General features: G+C 39.4%; 2 protein-coding genes across 2 annotated transcripts in view; both read left to right on the forward strand.

Annotated features, from left to right (window-relative positions):
* The window catches only part of TMTC1 (transmembrane and tetratricopeptide repeat containing 1), a 227,269-nt gene extending 221,730 nt beyond the window's left edge, over positions 1 to 5,539 (forward strand). Inside the window, exons 18-19 of the mRNA XM_023752313.1 lie at positions 631 to 708; positions 4,495 to 5,539. Of these exons, the coding sequence (XP_023608081.1) occupies positions 631 to 708; positions 4,495 to 4,635 (219 nt within the window). The 3' untranslated portion in view covers positions 4,636 to 5,539. The remainder of the gene's footprint in view (positions 1 to 630; positions 709 to 4,494) is intronic.
* An 8,036-nt stretch (positions 5,540 to 13,575) lies between these two features.
* Positions 13,576 to 16,031, forward strand: part of OVCH1 (ovochymase 1) — a 55,668-nt gene continuing 53,212 nt past the window's right edge. Inside the window, 3 exon segments of the mRNA XM_023752273.1 lie at positions 13,576 to 13,639; positions 14,485 to 14,603; positions 14,877 to 14,974. Coding sequence (XP_023608041.1) covers positions 13,576 to 13,639; positions 14,485 to 14,603; positions 14,877 to 14,974 — 281 coding nt within the window.

A 16,031-nucleotide genomic window follows, 5' to 3' on the forward strand; every position in this document is an offset into this window, starting at 1 on the left:
TGCAAGATTTCAAGCATATACCAAATAACCAGGTCAGTGATCTTGTAGGGTTAAGCTGTTTAGGAAACTAAGATCCTATGAATATATATACAGTGGGCCTTGACTTACGAGTGTCCCGACTAACGAGTTTTTTGAGATACCAGCTGTCTCTAGGCTGATTTTTTGCATTGAGTTGACAGAGTAATTTGCGTTAACAAGCTCCTTAACGAGCTCCTTAACGAGCTCGGTCTCGGAACGAATTAAACTCCTAAGTCAAGGCCCCACTGTATATGGTCCTTACAAACTCCATTTATAGTGAAAAAGGCCAAAAAGCACCAAGTTCTTGCAGGTCAATGCCAAGGGGAAATGATTCACTATAATAGAAATCCCCCGGATTCCCTGCAGGCGTCTCATTCTCAAGTCTAAACATTAACTCTGCAAGGAAATTACACATTTCCGTTTCCTCTACTTTAGACTCATCAGCGTTAAAAATTAATAGAAATAAATGGAACCCCTGTGAACCAGAAGTGGCTGTTCATTTTCTTAACCATTTAGATTTTCACATACAAAGAAAGTAGTTTTCACAGTTATGTAGTGGTAAAGGTGGATTCTTTTTGATTCCCAACCTGAAGATATTTCTTATATATTTAGAGCTATAAAGCCGCTGTGGAACTAAATCCAGATCAAGCACAGGCCTGGATGAACATGGGTGGAATCCAGCACATCAAGGTAGGAGAAGAATCCACTTCCGGGTGAACCAGCTTTTCCATGATGTTTTCTCTTTCTGTCTTTCTTCTCTCATAAAAGATTGAGAAACTATTCCCAATTTACTCCTCTAATTATTTAAATACCCCAAACATAATTGTTTAAAAGTAAAATTAGCACAGTTTATGCTCACTTTGTATCCTAGAGAGTCAATATCAGGAAGCCATTTAAAAAGTAAATCTATATAAATTAGATTCCATGACTTTGCTTATCACAAAGAAAGTCATATGCACTTGAGAGGTATCCTGATAGAACAGGTAAAATCTGCATGTGTGAACTAACAGCCTTGTTGGAGTTTAGTGTAGTTTATTTTCCTGCAGTTTAACTCGCTGTCTAGAGCAAGTGTTACTTAAATATTACTTTACTATTTCTTATACCTAATGTATCTTTTATTCTCTAACCTTCTACTAAAAAACCAGGTTGCTTGTTTGTGGTTGCTTTGTTTTGTGAATTATTGAAAATGACCCTTTGGGAGATTATATCTATAACTAATAAAATCAGAGATTCATTCACTCGCCCATTCATTTGAGAGGCATTTATAGAGTATCCTTTGTGCCAAGTACTCTTCCAGTCACTAGGAATACAACAATGAACAAATAAAACAAGAAGTCCTGTCCTCTTAGAGTGAACATTCCAGAAGGGGGAAATAGGCAATAAGTAAATAAACACATACATACATATTTACACATATAAAATCTATCAGTTGGTAATAAGTGCTATGGAGAAAAAGGAGAGAAAAAAGATAGGAATGTCAGGGGGTAAGGGCTCAAATTTTGAATTATAGTGGTTAGGGAAGGCCTCAGGTAAAAAAGCAATATTTGAGCAGAGACCTGAAGAGAGGAAACCATGGTGCAAAAATAACGAATGATCATGTGCAGAGGTCCTGAGGGGCAAATGTGCTTGCTGTACTTGAGGAGGCAAGTGAGAGAAAATGGTAGAAACCAGGGTCAGAGGATCTAATCATGCAGAATCTTGAAGGGGATTGTAGGGTCTTTAACTTTTATGCCAAATGAGGTAGGGTCCTCGGGGGACTTTGAGCAGAGAAATACCATGGGCTGACATGTTTTTAAGGATCACTCTAGTTTAGCTAACTTATTTTCAGACTTCTATCAATTATCTGTGACTAATCTAAGAGAAGAACATTGGTGGTGAATCCAAGCATGAGCCACATAACCAGAGCTTTGATCTTAATAATGTTCTAGGTCAGTGATGGCGAACCTATGACACGCTTGTCAGAGGTGACACGCAAACTCATTTTTTTGGTTGATTTTTCTTTGATAAATGGCATTTAAATATATAAAATAAACATCAAAAATATAAGTCTTTGTTTTACTATGGTTGCAAATATCAAAAAATTTCTATATGTGACATGGCACCAGAGTTAAGTTAGGGTTTTCCAAAATGCTGACACGCCGAGCTCAAAAGGTTTGCCATCACTGTTCTAGGTTGTCTAGCAACATCTAGTTGGGAAACATAGAATGAGTTTACTTTTAAAATAGTAACATAATAATTTTAAATATTTAAATCATATATTAAATAGTTGAATTTTCAAATAATATGCTCACTATATATTTAGATGAAGTGCACCTGCATTTAAAACAATGGGCTTAATTATTAATTAGAAAAAAGTAAAACTATATACTGAAGAGCATCTAAAAAATCTATAAATACAAAGAAGATAGTACATTTATTATACCTTCTTAAATTAACAAGTGAAGCCGTTATTTAAATTTCAAAGTACTGCTCCTTGAAAAGGTGTCTGGGAGTTAAAGAAGGATATATTGAGTGTGTTTTTTAAATATAGTAAATGCGCTGATTAAAAAGTTAATATATCCTGTTTTTCATTTTTTATAACATCATGTATTAGATGGACAACATGAAGTTGCTATGTTTATATTTTTAAAATGGTCTAATATCAGTGAGTCATATCCTATATAATAAAAGGCTAATATGCAAATCAACTGAACAGGGGAACAACCGGTCACTATGAGTGCACTGACCACCAGGGGGCAGCTGCCCCCTCGTGGTCAGTGTGCTCCCACAGGGGGAGCACCACTCAGCCAGAAGCCAGGCTCACAGCTAGCTAGCCTAGTGGTGGTGGTGGCAATGCTAAGGACCCCTTGGGGGATGTCCGACTGCGAGAGGGCTCAGGCCGGGCTGAGGGAGAAAGCTGGTGATCAGAGAAGGCGATGCCAGGGCACCAGGCTGAGACCTACATTTAGAGAAACGTCTTCGAAGACAATTTCAAAATCAACTGCAGTAGAAACATACTTTGAGGCCACTTGAAGACCCACAAGTTCAGTTGTTTGCATGTGTGTGCTAAGCTTAATAAGTGGCAGAAGACACTTGGAAGATAAATGTTTGAGTTGAAAAAAATAATTTAATGTAGTAAGTCCAGGTTCTCATTTGTTTGGAATTCTTTTTAGCCTCTTATCAGCATCAGTGTTAATAATCAGAAATATCTTCATTGTGTGCATGCCAGACCCTGGATTCCCAATGTACAATTTCCTGTTCAGTCATTTCCACCCTCCTTCTCACAGATATGCCAAGTGAATGCCGTAAGAAACAGACAGTGTTTACACAGAGCCTGGAGAGTCATTGAATTATAAAATAATGATGGTATCAGAATGACTGCTCACTGAAGCTCTTGACACATATTAACTCATTTGGAAGATGGATAAGCATCCAATAAATATTAGTTGCTATTGCTTAGATAGAGAATACTTTCACGCCAAGAGAATACTACTTTAAATTGTGATGGAAATTTAGAGAGAGACTGGTTTTCATCCACACTGAGCTATAACTGAATTAAATAGAGCAAATACATATTTTTTGGCATGGGAAGATTTCTAACAGTCTTAGTACACATTTAGTAGCAGAAAGGGGGCTGGAAAGGTTAATACTTGTGACTAATTCACCAGGGACCATCTGGAACCAGGTATGCATGGTTGCCAGTTAGATGGGCCAACAGAGAACAGAGACAGGTGTCTCCAGCAGGTCAGGAATGACAGACCTGCTCTCCTCCTTTAAAAGTATCCAGCAGGTACATATTGAAACACACCTAGAATATTAGATAAATGTGACTCCATATACTTACCAGTTCTTTTCATTTTATAAAAATCTTACATTTGCATCAAAGGCTGTATTAGCAAAGGGCTGTATTGGTTGTTCTTTTGTTGTTTGTTAGTTTAATTTGAAGATTAAAATAACTCCTACCACTACGGAGGCATTATAGATTTCTAAACTATTTACTTTTGTATTATTACTCTAGAAGTTTCAAAATCATTTCCCCACACGTGCGCTTCTCTTGCTCAACACAGGAGCTGCCCCCTGGTGGTCAGTGTGCTCCCACTGTTGTTTTTCCTCTCTCTCTCTCTCTCTCTCTCTCTCTCTCTCTCTCTCTCTCTCTCTCTCCCTCTCTCCTGCCATGGCTCCATTTGATTACAGAGGAATAGTGCTAACCCTATGAAATGCCAGCCTCATACCCTGCATTAGTAGAACTGAAAATCTGTTTTCTGCCATTTAACCTGTGGTGTAAGTTCTATCCTTCACATTCTCCAGCTGGATTGGTACTTAAAACAAATGGATTCTCCAAAAGCACCAGCAGATAAGGATACAGTTACCCATGCAGACAGGTTTCCTTAGTGGGGACATTCATGTTCCACTGGGCGAAGGGCTGTTTCCTAGTCTCCCCATCCTCCTACAGAACGTTCGGGGGGATCAGATTATTCTCTTTCTTTTTCTCAACAGGGAAACTATGTGTCTGCAAGAGCTTATTATGAGCGAGCCTTACTGCTGGTTCCAGACAGCAAACTGCTGCAGGAAAATCTGGCCAAATTGGATCGCCTAGAAAAACGATTACAAGAAGTTCGAGAAAAGGATCAACCATAGCAGCATTGGATGTCGTCTGGAGGGACGATTGCTGGTGCCTCTGGAGGAAGAAGAAGGGATGGAGGCCTTGCTGTCACATCAGCAGGGCAACCAACGGAGCTTTCCTCTCACTCCCAGTCCAGGGGGCACATTTGGAGACACTCGCTGGTAACCGTGTGCTGTGGGACTTGCATCTCCATGAAAAAAAAGATAAAAAAGAGCAAGCAAGAGAAGGAGGCTGGAGAGGGAAGGAATACAACAGCATTTTACAGATTTTTGTTGTTGTTGTTGCTTTAACTCCAAATTTCCCTCCATATATTTCTCTGCTTTTGCAACCCAGAGATCTGGTTCTCTCTCCTAGTTTAAGCTTTTATGTCCCAGTAATACAGAAATTAGAAATGCTATGAAGTCAGATCTTTGCTTCTTAATGGGATATTTCGAAGAGGATAATTCCTCTGAGATAAGCCATTTGGGAAATTCTACCAAGAGGCGGCTCATTTAATTCTCCAGAACCAGAAAGGAGTAACAAATAATTTTTTGTAGAACCTTCCAGAATATGTGGAGAAAGGGGCTGTTGTTAAGTGAGCTTGATCTAATATTCCCCTAAAGATATTGCTGGAGCCCTACGGAATAGTAAATTAAATTCCACTCTGATGCAAGTTTTTCCCATCGCCTAACATATAAAAAAGGAAGCTTCTGGAATTATGTATGGATATTCTTATCCCTAGGGGAAAATCAAGAATCTTGGTCCCCCTAATTCTTTATGGAAAATTTAAAATTTATTACAAGTAGAGTAGTAGTTCTGCTCTAAGATTTCAAAAGTACTTTTAAAATCATAAATGTTTCTGCCTCCACAAATATTATTATTTTGGTGAAGAAAAAATAGTATATTCTACATGAGAATTATTAAAGATGTTAACTGAGAGAAATGTTCTACTTTATTATTTTAACATTTAGACATCATGAGATTTATTATTTTTTGAAAAATATATTTAACCACCTAGGAATCTTTACAGTATATCACAGAAATCTTCATAGACTATGGACTAAATGGAAACAGAGCTTTATTATTTTGTCTTCCTAGGTTCAATGAGAATTCTGTGCTTAGAATGTGAGTGATGTAAACCCAGAATTCTTGGTTCTGTATTTGTAATTTTGGAGAATTCATAGAGAATGCTCAAAAAAATCTAGGAAAAAATTCTAAATTTATAATTTAAAAAATATATATTTATATTTTAAAATAAGGAAGGCAAAGTTGAACTTATCAATTGACATTTGTTTTTAGTGTTATTTATTTCATAACTTATAAAATATTTAATATATGTACACACACAGGTTTTTTTTCATTGTACATAGTTGTTTTAATAACAGCTTTTAAAACCAATCATACAAGCATTATAAATCTAAATTACAAAGCAGTTAAGTCTTAACAGCGCCTCAAAAAAAGTTGCATTGATTATTCACTTGCTAAAGTTAATGAAATTGGGGATCAGCCTCTTCAGGGTTTGGGGTAGTAGGATTTTTGGTATATATTTTGAAATTGGAATACCTGGTTTTAATTTGGTCATCATCATAAAAAATTAAACAAAACCTCTGAGCAGTGCTATTCATGATGCTGAGCCAGGTTCCATGGAGATACAGTAATTTGAAGGCACACATATTTCCCATGCTTAGGCCAGGTATGGTAAAAAAAGAAAAAAAAAACGAAAAAAAAAAAAAACTCTTCTGCTCCCTTTCACCCCAGTATCAGAGAGCAGTGCCCCTGTAAGTTTTTTTTGGTGGGGGTCAGGAGGGAGAGGGAAGGTCTAGATAAAGGGGGGGGGCTTCTTTAGAAAATGATGGTACAAGGAATATTTTAAATGCAAAGGATTACAGAAATTGCATTAGCATATATCTGTGTACATCAATAATCCAATAATTTTTATATTACCATTCTGATCTTCTGTTTTTAATACTCTTTTAATGTTGTATATCAAAAAATTTTCCAAAATTTTATTTAAAGTATTTTTATTCCTCTCCTAAAAATATATTTCTATAGTCTTAAGGCTAAGAAAGGTTCCACAGTACATTTGAAAAATATACTATTATTATACCTACCCCTATAATTAATAATATGAAGCTCTACCTAAAATTAGTATCTAGGGCTTTGATCACAATTTTTTAGAATGATCTGTAACCAAAACTCACACCTAGAAAGTTAATGGGAAAGACTGAGCCCCAAATTTTGAAAAGCAATTATGCCTTACTTGCTGAAGTGCTGTGAAAGCTATGAGAGTACATTTGTTGGATTAATTGAAATAGCAATTACAGCCTAAAGGTCTCAGGAGGCGGCGGGGGGCGGGGGGGGACGGTGGGGAGAAGGGTCACATGGCCTTCAGGAGACTTTTTCTGTCTTCTTTTGGGTGCTTCCCCTACCCAACTCCATGTCTGTTTTTGTTTTTTGTTTTTTCTCTATCTCTCCCTTCCCCCCCCACCCCCTTTCTCATTCTGTGTGCACATTAAAATTTAGCACTGTTACATCAGGTATTTTGTCCTGAGTAAATACCTTCACTGAGATGTGGCCAATGAAGTAATTTTCATAGTTGAAATGGTGCCTATAAGAAAATAAATCACATTATTTTTTCAAGGATATTAAGTATATTTTTAACTATTTTTGTTTGGTCCTTGTAACATGAAGTAATAGGTGGAATCCATGCTTATCAAAATAAAAGCTGAGTGCCCTGGCTAGTCGTGGAGGTGCATCCAGGTTGCCCTTCAGGAAGCGTGATTGGCATGCGAGTCGATAGCCCCCTCTGGGGCAGAGCCTGCTTCATGGATGTGCAGTCTACACAGTCCCTCAGGGTCCTGTGCCCAGGAGCACCTCATGCTTGGTTGAATTCCCTGATAGAAATTCTTAATAATTTTGAAAAGGATTCCTGCAATTTTATTTTGTCCTAGGGCCTTAAATATGTAGCAGGTGCTGAGTAGGAGACGGTGGCTAAGGAGTTGCTTTAGTCGGGCTGAACACTTGATCCGATGATCCGAGTTTCATTTGTGACTGTTACTCTGAGCATCATTTGCTGTTTTTCTTAGCTACATTAGAGTTCCTTGTGTACACATCTCCCCCCTCCTACTGCCAATCTGTCTAACCTGTCCATCAGTCCTACCCAGGACCCATTCTCTTTGCCTTCAAAATCCCCATAGGTGGCAGGCCTTTGACATAGGAGCCATGAGAATGGCTTTACAACATTATTCAGGATTTTTAAAACGATTCAGTTGTTTTCAGTTTGTTAATGGCATTCATAAGACATGGTTCAGCGATGTAACATAGTTGAACTAAACCAAAGATTTAAATACCTTGGAGGAAATTAAATTTTATTTTAGAAACTCCTGATTCTATTATGCAGTTAGACCACAGGCTAACAACTTCAATGGGAGTTTATGAATTTTACAAAAGAGATGTTTATAATATTTCACAAAAGAGATGTTTATAATCTTTTGCAGTTTTAACTTTTAAATCTAGACTAAAATGAGCCAAAGAATTCTTCAGAAGGATTGATTTGTGGCACAATTGGTTGGTTGAGGTTACCATTCCAAGATTGACAAACCTGGTGGGTTGGTGGGGTGGTTTTACACAGGTGGCAATTGAGCTATAATTGGACCTGTATTTACAGAGCTCTTAATTCTAAGATGGACAGGAATTGCCTTGCCATTTACATGTACCCAGACAAGGTGCTGAGTATGTAAAACTCATATTTTTTTATGACTCAAAGAAGGTGTCCATGATAGAGTTTATGCCTAGAGCCTATAATTCTCTTTCTTTGGGTTAATTATACACACGTCAGCTTTTATTAATTATTTATTAATTGTACTCATTAGAATCAATTTAAAAAACAACAACAATTTTGCTCTGATTTGTGATAGATTTGTACCTTAAATCTATAGAGTATTAATAACAATAATCAAAGGAAATATAATTACAGGTAGTTTGTTTTCTATTTTTACCCTGATTTCCATATCACATTTACTTGGATTAAACTGTATGTTGATATTTCCCAGTAATAGCAAAGCTTATCTAAGTGCCATCTTTTAGCATTTAAAGAGAGAAAATATATATAGGGAAATATTATAACTTTTTTATTATTCTTGACGTTTTTTTATGTAAAAGAACAATATGTTAAACACTTCTTCCAACAATAGCACTTTTTCATTATTTTTTAGTAACCATGTAACTTAAAGAGAAGAAGTAAAATAACTGCAATCAAAGGTATGGTTTAATATCAATCAAGAAAATGGCACAATAGAATTGATGGTATTCCTATCTATCCATTGTCTTGTATAAAATGCTCCATTATTATTACCAAGGGTCCTTGCAATTAAAACCTTAGGGTATGTAACTCATAAAATTAGCACCTATCACAATATACAATCATTATTAATTTGCAAGTTTAGATCACCATTTACCCCAAACTGGAAACAGATGTCTATATCCAGAAATCCAGAAGTTTCTTCCCATCCTCAGTGGTGCCTGTGGTGAACATGTGCATCACATTTGGAAGTCTCCAATGCACATAATGTCCTCCTGAGGTCGTCTTGCTGGTCCGTAAGGGGATGCACCAAGTCAGGAGTCCAGAGGTCTGGGTTCCTAGTCCCTCCTCTGCCACCGAGGAGCCGCCTCACCCTGGGCAGGTTACCAGTGTCTCAGTCATTGTTTCTCACACATTAAAGAACCGGTTAGTTCTAAGAAACTATCAAGCTCTATGAGTCTCCTGACCCAGATTGAAAGCCCTCTACATCTGAAGACGTAACTGATAAGTGTTGCCCTTTGTTTTAGAAATTCTTAAGATAATCACCACAACAGAACACATACACAAACAACCCTGAAAGTGATTGGACTGCCCAAGTGCTTTACCATGGCAGAGAAACCTACTCTTATTTTACATCCTGGACACATAAAAATTAGTGATTTCGTTATGTTTCGGGGAGAAAAAAAGATGTTTAAAATTTTCCTCCTCAGAAATTAAAATATCTGTAGAAGCCATGGCTTGCTTTTATAATGTGGCTATCATTTGACTTGCTGTAACTCACACCAATCCCTCCTTTTTTCAGGGGAAAATGACTTGCATCATGTTCTTTGTTCATAATGCTTTTATTTCCTACTTTGATCAGTTGTATATAAATATACATTTTTGTTATGTTTGCTGTGCCAGTTAGGAATATATCGCCCATGTAAGTCTGATTATGTACACTTTGCCTAGGTCTTTCCAAAATAAAATTTATGTAAATGTCTATTTTATATAAAATATGATGAAAATGACTGTCTTGTTTCAATCTCTAAAGCGCTCCATGATTAGTACCCATTGAAATCCATGCCACCGGTCAGTGTCTGCTTTAAAAGTGAGAAAGACCACCTTCCGTCCTTCCCTCATTTATTCATTCAGTGCATTGCATTGCTTTGTTCTGTGTGCTTTGAGTCTGCTCTCTTTCCCATACGCCATAATGACTATGTCAGTACTTACTCTTTATACATCTCCTCCCTCATTTTGCTGAGTAGATGCCTTCACAGAGTAAATACAAGGTAGAAAACAGGAACTCTCTCAGCATCCTGCACTCCATCTACAAACTTACCTGCACCCACTACTTCCTCCCCTCCTATTGCTGCAATGGAACAAAAGGGCCCTATTTTGCCTCTTGTAGAACTTCATTCTATTCCTGAACCTCTTTTTCATCTATAACTTGTTCTGTTTGCTGGTTCTTGTCCACGCACTTCCATTTTATTGATTTACTAGAGGCCCAGTGCACGAATTCGTGCATGGGTGGGGTCCTTCAGCCTGGCTGGTGATTGGGGCCATCTCACCCAGTCCTGATCGGGGCCGATTGGGCCCACCAGCTGGGGGTAAGAACCACGGGAGGTTGGCTGTGGGATCACACTGACCATTAGGGGGCAGCTCCTGCGTTGAACATCTGCCCCCTGGTGGTCAGTACGTGTCATAGTGACTGGTCATAAGGGTCGCTTAGGCTTTTATATAGAGAGATTTTTAATTTATTATTGACAATATTACAGATATCCCCTTTTCCCCCATTGACCCCTTCTAGCCCACACCTGTCCACCCCAATCCCAACACCCCACCTCCACTCCAGGCCTTCACCACACTATTGTGTGTGTCTATGGGCTATGCATATATGCACATAAATTCTTTAATCTCTTCTCAACCACCCACTAACCCCCCCTCTAACACATATACAGGTAACCACCATCAAAATCATTTGGGGGAAAAAGCCTTTATTTCTCTTCATCTATTGCTGCTACTACATATCTTTCTGTCATTCACAGACAAACTATTTGAATGAATTTTTTTCACCCATTCTTTCTACTTCATTGTTCAAATTCTCTCTGCATCATAGTAGTATCTGTCCATGCAACTAATATTCAAATGAAATTGCTGTTTTTTAAGGTCATCAATAATCCCCTTAGTGCTGAATCTTAGGCCTTGTGGGACTTTGGAGGGTTCTAGAGTTTAGATCAGTGGTTTAGCTGGGGTGAAAAATTTTATTTTTTACATAATATATTATTTGTCCATAGTTTGCTCATTGCTCAAGGGTTAGTCACCTAATGCTCCTAATTTTACAACACTCCTTAGAGTTGGGGCTTCCATCAAGAATCTTGGAAGTCTTCCAACAGTGAATCATTATTATTCCACCCTAATGAAGATATGTTCACATTAAAGGCAAATTTTCCATACATCACAAGTCCAAACCAGGGTAGGTAGTGTAGTCCACTCTTCCCTTCCCTGATATCCTTCCTTTTCTAATGTTTATTTTCTAAATAAGAGAATACTTCCATTTGGGCACTTGAACATCTCCATAATCTCAACTTACAGTTAAACCATCATCTTATACATTTAGACCTAAGTCTAACAACCTGACTATTGAGTGTTATGCAACTTATACTGAATGGATCTTTCCCTATTTCATGGAAAACCATTATTTTGTTAGGCCTGTAAGAGACCAATCCTTTATATAGAAGAATAAGGTCTCACTTGAGGCTGTGAGTTTAGAACTTTGGAAGCAAAGGGAGCTGTGCTGTAGCAGGAAATGAGATTGTATCCAACCCCATGGGGATTTCTGGGTGGAAACAAACTACTGAAGATCCTGCAAAGCTGTGTGCACTGCATGCAGCAGAGTGTGGGGGGCAGGTCTGTGGGCCTCATGAGAACCTTAGCCATGAACTTCAACACTGTAGATTGGCACAGCACATGTTCATTTTTTTCTTCTCCCATATTGTAGTAGTTTTAACCTGACTCCCTTTTGCCAAGAAGAACAAGAGGAGTTGGGTCCATTTGAAAAGTATGAGCTTTAATTGGGGAGTATTGTGCCCTTGGGGACAGGGATGGTTATGGTAATCTTTGTGAGAAAACCACAGTGAAAGCAAACCTCTAGGATGAAGATGACAAGGGCCATTGGTCAGGCTGTGACCATATCTGGAAATTTCCTGGCCAGGGCTCAAGTCTGGAGGTGCAGTGCTTTATTTTTACAAAAGAGCTGTTTACCTCACCAAACCCCATCCCTGTGTCCCCCAGACACCCAAGCTGGAAACCCAGGTGAAACTGTCATCCAAGGCATCCTTATTTAAAGTGACACTTGAAATAAAATGGTGCTACTCTCAAAAATAGTGCAGTCCAATAGAACCATCAGCAAGGATGGCAATGTTCTATATCTACACTATCCAACATGATAGCCACTAGCCATAGATGACTAGTAAGCCCTTGAAATTTAGCTAAATTTTAAAATTTAATTTTAGTTCATTTCAAGTTAAATAACCACACATGGCTAGTGTTCACCCTATTGGACAGGGCAGCTCTAGGTAGTTCAATGTAATAAGACTTGGGACACAAAAATCACAGGAACACTCTTTGGGGTCATGAGACAAGAAGGTTGACAAGTGTGCTCCAAGTTTGTAAGCTCTTCACCAAAAGCTGCCCATTCACCTTCTGCAGTTACAGGGGTCATTGTCCCAGCTGATTGTCACCTGCCTAGTCCTATACCTGCATCCCTTCCACGTGACTATATTCTGTTTTTCTGTTCATCTGTCTACAGCCTGCTTACCACCCTGGATTTGTTTACCATCCCACCTCAAGGAGCTTTTATCTATCTTTTACACAGAATTGAGACAACTGAGCCAAGTTAGTTGATTTATATAGAATGTCCACTTAGCCTTGCCCTAATTTTTTGATAAGATATAAGTCCATTACAAATTCTGGCTCTATTCCTCTCCCAATCTCAAGCTAAATTGTTACAAAATAATATTTATGGGAAAAGTGCTGACATGATAGTCTTAGCAATAAATTTATTTTAACAATCTTAAATGATGGGTCATATAGTTCTGGTCCATTCCACTGAAGTTGATTGCCATCCAGAAACGTAATGACATAAATCTGATCTTTTATATCTACTCTATTTGAAAACTTGAGTGTCAACGCCTTTAACAAGCTACTTAGAAGCAGGAGCAGTACCATAAAGTACTCATTGGGCCTTCCTGGGTCTTCCTTCTCTCAGAAGTTGGCTATCCTGTGTCTTGTATGGGTGACCAACTTCCTTGCCCAGCGTGGGACAGAATTCACCTGCGTGAATTCACCTTGATCACACACCTGTCCCTTAGGGGCTTGTGCACACATTTGAGCATCCCACCAGCCTTGTGGACACTTAGCGCCTGTCTCCAGGGGCCAATGGCTGGGCCTATGAAACCCGAGACTGCCAGAGGGCTGCAGCATCGGGATAACCAGAGGAGGTCATGCTGGGAGGTCTGGCAGCCTGGCAGGTGCCGCCCATCATCCCGTAGGCGGGAGTGAAGAGCTCTGTAGGCGGGCAGGCGCCTCCAGGAGTGCAAGGACCTGCGGGGGCGCAGACCAACTTCCTCCCTTGGTTTTCTCAGCCTAAGACACACGAACAGAGGAAGACAGACGAAGTCACCGCATGGGCACCATGCCGGCATTGGCTGAGCTTGAGGTGCTGCCGTTTCTTGCTGTGGGCCTCCCCTCAAATCCAGGTGAGTGGGCCCTGGGCGCCCAGGGTGCAGATGCTGGGGCACGAGTCTGAATAATCCTCAGGCTGGAAGAGGCGAAGGGGAGGGGGACAGTCCAGGCCCAGATGTTCCCAAAGAAGCGCCTGGGCCCAGTTTCCTCTTGAAATCACTGGATTCTGCAGTTCAAGTTTGTAGGCACATCTGCTAACCCTGCTCGTGCTAAGCAGCCTCCTCCAAAGAAAAAGAGCCAAGTGGAAGTAACTTATCCCATATAATAAAAGGCTAACATGCAAATTGTCCCTTCGGGAGTTCCACCGGGATTTCAACTGACTGGGAATTCCACCACTTACTATGATGTGCGCTGACCACCAGGGGGTGACGCGGAACGAAGAAAGGCACCGGCCAGCAGCCAGAAGGCCCTAATCAGCCCTGATCACCGGCCAGGCCTAGGGACCCTACCTGTGCATGAATTTCGGACACTGGGCCTCTAGTAGCCAAATATCTGTCTTCCGGGGAGGCATATGTTATTCTCCAGGATCATTGTAGAACCTAAATTATGTAGTGCTCACCCTCCCCCAGAATCAGTCACCACAGGAAGAGCTGGTGCATCCTGCCCCAGGTGTTTTCTTGTTAAGGCAGTTCAGGCTGCAAAGGGGCAGGGGAAGCCTGAGGCAAGTTCTTGTCAACACAACCTGAGTGGGGGGTGGTCTCGAGAATATTTTGAGAAAAGAACAGGGACAGCATGCAGCTGAGTGATGTCAGAACACCTGTGCCAAGCCAGGAAAATCTGAACATAAAATCTTGATAGAGTGAGCCCTTACATATGGTGTTCTGTGTGCGTGTGTGCACACATATGCTCTCCCTCACAGGACTGAAGTGTGGGATTCAAGCAGCTGATCTGAAAAGTACAGAAACTGCCTTGGAATCTGAGTTTTTCTCTGAAGTTACTAGTTAGAGAAATTCAACAGCTGGTAGACATCCATGCCAGGTCAGTATAACAAAGGCACTGATTTCTTAATGAGAAAATGGTAACTTATTTCTTTTGTTTCAAATATCACAACTCCAGGTTAACAAGTAATTTCTGTCTTGATCCCACTCGACCTCTATGCCAAAAATTTTACTTCATAGGTAATAGCTTACTGATCCACTTATTTCAGTATCTAAGGATGTTATATTAGATGAGTTGATTTCAAATATTTCTGGAGTCGACACCCATGGGGAGATGTATGTTAGTTGTATCCATAACTTTTGTCTTGGGCAGGTCTCCCTGAAATTAGATGAGCACCATTTCTGTGGAGGAAGCTTGATTCAAGATGATCTGGTGGTTGCAGCAGCACACTGCCTGGCTAGCCTCACAGAGTAAGTTATGAGTTTTCATCATTTGTTAAAGTTGAAATCTCCATAGAACTTGGAGATTTGATGATCTAAATACCTTTCAAGGTTAAATTTAAATTCCTTTCTTAATTTTGCTACTTGGTCTACCCCCTATTGGCCTTCCTGATCCTCAGAAACTGTGTCTGTCCAAGATTTCCCATGCTTCCTACCTTATAACTAGAAATCCCAGAGATCCCAGACATTACCTATAATTTGTGGACTGGTGGTGGGAAAAAATAATTACCTATTCTAATAAAGTATTGATGTCAAGTATTAAGTGGGTGCTCCAAAATTTTAATAATCTGAGTTTTAGGCATTAGGAGGGAAATAACAGATACTTGGCTAGATTAAAAGTGAGTACTAATAAGAGGGGAAAATGGTAGTTCTAGGAACAACTTTTATACTTTGTTAAAAAATGAAAGTGCATGTGTAGACTGGTTTATGTACAAAAGAAGAAAAGATGCCACACTTAAATATTTTACACAGAAAGACAGTTGAGGTAGGGGAAAGACCTTTACAGAATGTAAACATTATGATTAAAAACCATGACTTTTTATAGATCCCTATAATTGATAAGGTCTTATGTCAATTAGTAATCCTATATCAGTGATGGCGAACCTATGACACGCGTGTCAGAGGTGACACACGAACTCATTTTTTGGTTGATTTTTCTTTGTTAAATGGCATTTAAATATGTAAAATAAATATCAAAAATATAAGTCTTTGTTTTACTATGGTTGCAAATATCAAAAAATTTCTATATGTGACACGGCACCAGAGTTAAGTTAGGGTTTTTCAAAATGCTGACATGCCGAGCTCAAAAGGTTCGCCATCACTGTCCTATATAATAAAGAGGTAATATGCAAAATAACCCTCACACCCTCATAAGATGGCTGCCAAAGACTAGGCCAGTGGGGGGATTAGTGAGGGATGACCAAACAACTGAACAAGCAGGCTGCGTGGGGTGACCAGGCCAGTGGGAGGGCCATGAGAGGTGACCAGGCTGGCAGGGGGGGCAGTTAGGAGTGACCAGGCTGGCAGG

This window comes from Myotis lucifugus, unplaced genomic scaffold (genome assembly GCF_000147115.1).
Source record: "Myotis lucifugus unplaced genomic scaffold, Myoluc2.0 scaffold_30, whole genome shotgun sequence".
NCBI lineage: Eukaryota > Metazoa > Chordata > Mammalia > Chiroptera > Vespertilionidae > Myotis > Myotis lucifugus.